At 51.0% G+C, this 6,897-nt stretch overlaps 1 protein-coding gene across 1 annotated transcript; it reads left to right on the top strand.

Moving 5' to 3' along the window:
• The first annotated feature begins 3,766 nt into the window (after positions 1–3,766).
• LOC119102945 (organic cation transporter protein-like) lies at positions 3,767–5,397 on the top strand. Its single transcript, XM_037226394.1, has 3 exons — positions 3,767–4,714; positions 4,751–5,182; positions 5,278–5,397. The coding sequence occupies exons 1-3, from the start codon at positions 3,767–3,769 to the stop codon at positions 5,395–5,397; spliced, it is 1,500 nt and encodes a 499-aa protein (XP_037082289.1).
• Positions 5,398–6,897: the final 1,500 nt, after the last annotated feature.

Here is a 6,897-nt window from a genome sequence, read left to right as displayed (position 1 = left end):
TATGCAGCTTAGAGTATCCCTGTGTTAAGAACATCGTGCATATAGACAGTGCAGTCATTTGCCGGTTAGCAAACCATGACAACTATGGAAAACATGTGGTTAAAGCAGCCATGAGGGACTACTATAAGAAATTTGGGGCAAGCAACCAAGAATATGTAACAAAATAAGCCAATTGCATGTCTTGAGGCATCATCATTTGTCTTATGGCCAAACTCGATGCATTAAAACAGAAAATGGCTAACTCTTGTTAACAATCATGTGTTGAAAGCAGGTAAGGTAAGCAATTACTTGGTCCACAGGAGACCTACCGGCTTCTTCCTGCTCCCCCAAAAATAAAAATTCAGTACCTTTTGCATGGTCTGCTGGCAGATAGAGTCATCCTACTCACCCCCTAAGTACAAATATCAATCATGCCCACCAACCTTCGAGATTAAAATGCGAAACAAGTAAGAGGTGCGCACGATAAACATCTCCACAGGGCAGAATTTCACCATCAAACACTTCTGTATTAGCTGCGTCAGGTTTGTCCCAAGGCTCAATACGGTAGCATATTCTAATGCTCCATATGGGGGCAGCATTAGGCAAGGCTATTTAAAGCCTTGCCAGGTAGCATGGTAAGTCAGAAACTCGAAAAGCTTGGATTTATCCTTACTGAGCACCGCCATGAACCAAGAAAACGGTTAACCGAAGGTTTAAGAGGGCAAGAAAGGCGGTAAAAATAAGTTCCGTCCTTCAAATTGTCTCCTTCATTCCCTGTGAGTTGTTCACGCTTGATTGCATATCAAACATGTTCGGGCGGCTGGCGAATTTATCTAATTTATGTATGAAATACGTACAAGCTTGCAGCTGGAGCTTCTTGCAGAGAAATTGGTCAGCATTTTAAGCAGCAGATGGTACCTCTAAAGGCGATCGAAAAGGAAGGACGAATAAAGTGGCATCACACTGGTATGATACCATGAAAAATGAAAGTAGCTAAACAAATATAAAGACTGGTGCTTTTCTTGCAAAATGTTGTAATCGGCTGATTTGACTGAAAATCTGTTAATATAAGTGCTCAAATGGTGAAATTCACCTTGTAAGTTTAATTTGGAAGACATTTCTTGACCTTTTCACTCCTGCATTTTGGGAGCGATGCAATTTAGTAATCAAGCTGCCTCGGGAAAAAAGAAGTACGTGGAGTAAAATTCTCTACCAGGCCTTGTGGTGTTTGCACCAGTCTCTGCTTTCGTGATATGGTGGTGAGATCAAATAATAGAGGATGCGTGAAAACCTTGCATTTGGCGCACAGCTGCAGGTTGTGATGCATTTTGTAGACAAACCAAAACATAATTTTAGAATGGATCTTGGTTCTTGCTGAAATTGAATCTCAATTTTAAGCCTGAGCTGGATCTCGGTTCTTGCTGGATCACTATGCATATTCCAGGCTGGGTCTTGGCTCTTGCTGGATCCCTTAACATAATTCCAGGCTAAATCTTGGTTCTTGTTGTGTCCCTATGTCCGATCCAAGCTGGATCTTGGTTGTTGCTGGATCTTTCGCCTTCATGTCAAGCTGGATCTTGGTTCTTGTTGGATCTTTTGGCTTATTGTCAAGCTGGATTCTGTTTCTTGCTGGATCTTTTGACTTGTTGTCAAGCTAGATCCTGGTTCCTACTGGATCTTTCGACTTATTGCCAGACTGGTTCCTGGGTTCTTCCTGGTTCCGGAACCAGGAACCAGTAACCGGTTCCCGGGAAGAAATCTTGGGAACCAGGCACAAGTCTGATGGGCAGTTGTGCTTATTTTCTTATTTACATTTTTACTTTGTGCGCAACATGTACGCTCAGAACTGCGCATAAGTACCCGTCCTCTTTGCGCGTAAACGTGTGGGCGCTACTTCGCTTAGCACAATATTGCAGAAGAACGTTTTGGCAGACCCGGTCTAGAGTTTTCGAAAAATGAGAGTAAAAGACGAAGTGATGAACTATACAGCATTACAAAAATGCAAGTCCGTATTCTGACGCGCTGGCGTTTGTTCAAGACCTTCCAAAACGACTTCATAATTTTCTCCGGCTGTAAGCGATTCATGGTAATCGGAGCTTGTTGAACTTTGTCCCTGGGACTGGGAGCTGGATAACTCGCATTCCAGTTCCGCAGCATGTTCCGCGTTATTTCCCCACCGGAATGTCTCCAGGGTGATTAATAAGATTGGTGCGACAGCTGCAACACAGAAATGTTACGATTGTTGTCTGCGGGTCCTGAACACGGTTGACCAGTTATGTTGATGCGGTCATTACACCTCACCGTTCTCTTATTTTGGGCTTCCCGAATAGATCGATACAACTCGGGTTGTTTGAGCTTGTCATTATCGCAATACTCACTGCCGGAATGCGCTCCAGTCACACAACAGGCACTGGCCCAAAGCCCTATCACTAGGCCTTTGTCTGACTAGTGAGTAGTCCCGCATGAACGAGAGACGGCACCGATCTTGCAGTACGACCACGACAGCCCGCACGTGGATGGGGGGGGGGGGGGGATGGGCAGCCGGCCGCGGTTGCGCGCGTCGCGCTCAGTCCTCGTGCGCAAGAATCTGGGGGCAAAACTACGCGCTTCCACATGGAAATGAGAAAACGATCAATATCACATAGCAATATGATTTCATGTGCCTTGCAAGCTGTACTTCTCTGCTCATTGTTTTTTTTTTTTACAATGCTTCCCAGAATGAGCTAGAAATATTTTGGGCAGCTTTATAATCATTTCAACGTATAAATTTGCCAAGTTATCTTTCAAGCACACGAAAAAATCATCATCGAGGGTAGGGATGCAACCAAGCAACTCGAAATTGCCGAAGAATTAAACCCCAAAGCGACGTAAATGATATTTATAAATGTTCCACAGGCGACTTCAGCGCTGATGACAGCCTTTGTCACCTGATTTAATCAAAATCTGAGCAACGAGGGTGCAAGACACTGGTCGATTTATCGCTGAATGCCCCTTCCTTACTAGACACGCTCAAACCCAGTTGAATGGGACTCCAAGCGCTGAATGTGATGGGCCATGTGCATTTGCTACGCCGCTGCCACATGAAATCGTGGCTTACAAATCGTATGACGGTTGAACTTACACGCCGCGAGCCCAATACACTGTGCTTCGCCTTAATGCGGTTAAAGTTCGGCGAGCGATAGTGAACCAAGAAAAAAACGAATCATTCTGAAAAAGTCAAGATTTTACCCGAGGCCGATTGGCGAACGGCCCGACAACATATTCAAAGCCGTACTTTGAAAACAATTCAAGTGGCCCTGTTGTACCTCGGACCACACAATTTGGTTAAGCTTTCCGGGAACTGGGAGGGGTTTACAGTTGCTGCACCCGTTCTTAACTTCGGCTACCGCTCCTAGCGTATGCATATTCCACAGTGGGTGCTCACGCACTTCTATATTTCCAGAAAAGCAGCATGGCAAGTGCGTCTGGAGGAGGTTCCGTAAACGGCCGCTTAGTGCGGCGGGCGCCACTGAGGCCGGCCGGACGGGTCGCGGCGGCCGGCCGAACGGCGCTGTAAGGCCATTCGCCTTCGTTGGGTGGCAGAGGCAGGTTCTGCCGACCAGTAACACGACGGACGTGGAGCACTCGCGCCTGTCCGGCGGTGCGGCGACGGAGTGCGGAGTCTCCGCGAGCCTACCGCGTGCGTGGCCCAGGGTCACGGAGTGCGTCGAGAACGGTGTGACGCATCGCTGAGCCCGACGCACGCGGACACCGCTGGGGGGTGCTCGTGACCAAGTAAGCTGTCGCGATGGCGAAGACGGCAGAGAGCGGCAAGGCCGAGGAGAAGTCCGAGCAGAAGACGGAGGTGCTCTTCGAGGACGTGCTGGAGCGGTGCTGCGGCACCGGCCGCTGGCAAACGCTGCTCATCGGGTACATGTCGGTCATGTGGCTGCTCTTCCCCGTTTTCTCCATGTCCATAATGTTCGTCGGCGCCACGCCCAAGTTTAGATGCGCCGACGGATTCGCTGCCAATGCCACTTTCGCCTCGCTGCCGTCCGATACGCCGCGCTGCCACGCGGCCAACTCGACGGCCGCCTGTCAGCGCTGGGCGTTCGACCCGCCCGTGTACGTGTCGACGGTGGTGACCGAGTGGACGCTGGTGTGCGGCCGCAAGCCGCTGCTCTCGCTGCTGCAATCGTGGCTGATGATCGGCGGCCTGTTCGGCTCGGTGGTGAGCGGCCAGCTGGCCGATCGCTTCGGCCGGCGGCCCGTCTTCCTGCCCGCCATGCTGCTGCTGATCGCCTGCTCGTTCACCGTCGCGCTCGTCACCGACTACGCCAGCTTTACGGCCGTGCGCTTCCTGACGGGTGTCGCCATGTCGGCCATGATCAGCAGCAAGTACGTGCTGGTTCTGGAGCTGTCCAGCAGCGAGCGGCGCGCCGCGATCGGTATCGTCTCAATCATGCCATTCGCATTTGGCACCTGCTTCGTCGCGCTCCGCTCGTACCTAATCCGCACGAGATGGCTGCTCCAGCTGGCGTACGCCGTGCCGTGTCTTATCTTCCTGTTCAACTTCTGGGTGATGCCCGAGTCGCCCCGCTGGCTGGTGCTGCAGGGCCGGTTCCCGGAGGCGTGTGCCGTGCTGCGCCGGGGCGCGCGCTGGAACGGCCGTCGGGAGCTGCCAGAGGAGGAGGTGCTTCAGCTGATGGCGGAGGCGCGGAACAACATGCTGTCCCGCCAGACCACTATGAAGACCGCCGGCGGCCACAGTCCGCTGCAAATGATGCTGCAGCTGGTCCGGACGCCGCACATGCGCCGCCGAACACTCATCGCCGTCTTTCTCGGCTTCATCATCGCCGGCTCCTACTTCGGTATCTCGTTCGATACGACGCAACTGGCGGCGAGCCCGCATCTCGCGGCGGTGTTCACCGGTCTCGCCGGCATTCCCTCCAGCCTAGTGTTTCCCCTGCTGGATCGGCTGGGACGGCGACGCTCGCTGATCCTCCTCCTCTCGCTGCAGGCCGCCGCCATGTTACTCACCTTCGTACAGAAGGATACCACGCTCTGGCTAATACTCGGCGTGGTCGCCAAGATCGGCGTTTCCTCCGCCTATAACACGATAATGGTGTTCACTGCCGAACTGATGCCCACCGAGGTCCGCTCGCTGGCGTGCGGTCTGCGCCAGCTGGCGGAGCGCGTGGGCGCCGCCCTCGCGCCGTTCGTGGTGGACTTGTTGAGCGAGCTGCACGAGAGCGGCCGTCGGCCGTGTTCGCCGGCCTCGCCCTGCTGGGCGGCCTCGCCGGCCTGCTCCTGCCCGAGACCAACGGCCGCCCGATGCCGGAGACGGTGGCCGATGTAGATGGCCAGCCGGTGTCCGCCGCACCTACCGCCGAACGCACCCGCACCAACGAGGCGTGCCAGGGCGCTGACGATCCGTGAGCTGGCTGTAGCGGCGTCTCAGTGGACGCACCCGCTGGGCGCACTGCTTACACATGTGACCATGAGGTGTATGGATATAATCCATGTCAATGATCCTTCAAACGTACCTGGTTAGTTACGGTAACTAATCGGAAAGTTATATTTGAGTAATTAAACCAAGAGTGATTTGCATGTATTTACCTATTGAACGTCGAGGCAGAGTAATACACTTTAGTGCAGTCAGGAAGATGCTGAAATTCTGGCCGAATGATGTCAAAATATACAGCAAATAGCCCAAAACAAAGCAAAGTTGAGAAGACATATGAAGCTTGCTATCAGAACTCAAAATCGTGGAGTACGCATCAAAGATATTAAACTTGAAGCGCGCCAACTAGGTAGTGGCATTTGCGTAGGCCAGGTCGATTATCATGACTAGCTGAACGCTTTATGGCAACGCTTTACGTGCGCTTTATGTGCGCTCCCTGACAGGCAACAAATCAACCCGCATCAACGGAAGCAGTGTTATTACGAAAACACTGCTTAGTATTTACAACCATTGACGATATATTTTGTTCCCGACTCGTTCGATCCTGCCACGAATTTGTGCTGCGCGAAGTAGGCCTCTTAATGTCACAGTTCTCTACAGCTAAGTGTGGTATTCACATTGAGGCGAGGTGGGCGCCATGAAAGGATGGAGCTACACACTTAATTATGGAAAACATGTGGCAAAAGTGTTGTGTTGCCGGGCGAATTGTGCACCTTTCCCAAACATGTCGCGTTTCCTTTCACGGGTTACAATTTTGGTTCACGCGCTCATCCCAGGGAACTCTTCGGAAAGGACCGTTTTAAACGATCGTTCAGCCAATTTAAGCACCACTCACTCAAACTTGCGTGCGCGCATTTAAAGGCCCACCGGCGATGAAAACGCGTGCACTGGACGCAAGGTAGATCAAGTTTGACAATTATCCCCATCAAGATCACGCACAAGCCACCGACCGTCGAGCATCCGTTCAGGCCCACTTCATCTGGCTATCAACAAGTAACACATATGAACTGAATGAAAAGATAAGTTGAAACCAGCTAAAAATGATATTTATCATGCTTTTATCACAAGTTCTGCTGTCAACAGATAGGCAAGGTGAGTTGGGATGATGGCCAACATATGGGCTATGTTAGGTTCAGCATACTAAGTTAGGTTGAATTGGTTAACTGCATGGCAAGTGGCAATAGGAATTGTGCAAGAATCAGTGATTCACAAGTGCTGCTGTGATACAAACAGGTTAGACAGGATGAAATGAGGTAAGACCTCTTTAGGCTACGAATAGTTAGGCTACTTCCACGGAACTAAACATTGGTATTTTGTAAGAAACAGTGACATGATGTTTGTTTTTCCTGACCCCATCTCAACGGAAGCCAGAGGTATGCCTATTGTGCTTGACTTGGTGATGGGCTGATGTGTAGGAGTCCAAAGCTTTTTGTTTGAGTGCTTCATGCTTGTTAAATTTCCTGTTGTTGTTTTGT

The sequence above is a fragment of the Pollicipes pollicipes genome, unplaced genomic scaffold (genome assembly GCF_011947565.3).
Source record: "Pollicipes pollicipes isolate AB1234 unplaced genomic scaffold, Ppol_2.1 Scaffold_5724;HRSCAF=6776_pilon_pilon_pilon, whole genome shotgun sequence".
Lineage (NCBI taxonomy): Eukaryota > Metazoa > Arthropoda > Thecostraca > Pollicipedomorpha > Pollicipedidae > Pollicipes > Pollicipes pollicipes.
Note: the sequence above shows the minus strand (reverse complement) of the source record. Positions and strands in the feature narration are given on the sequence as shown.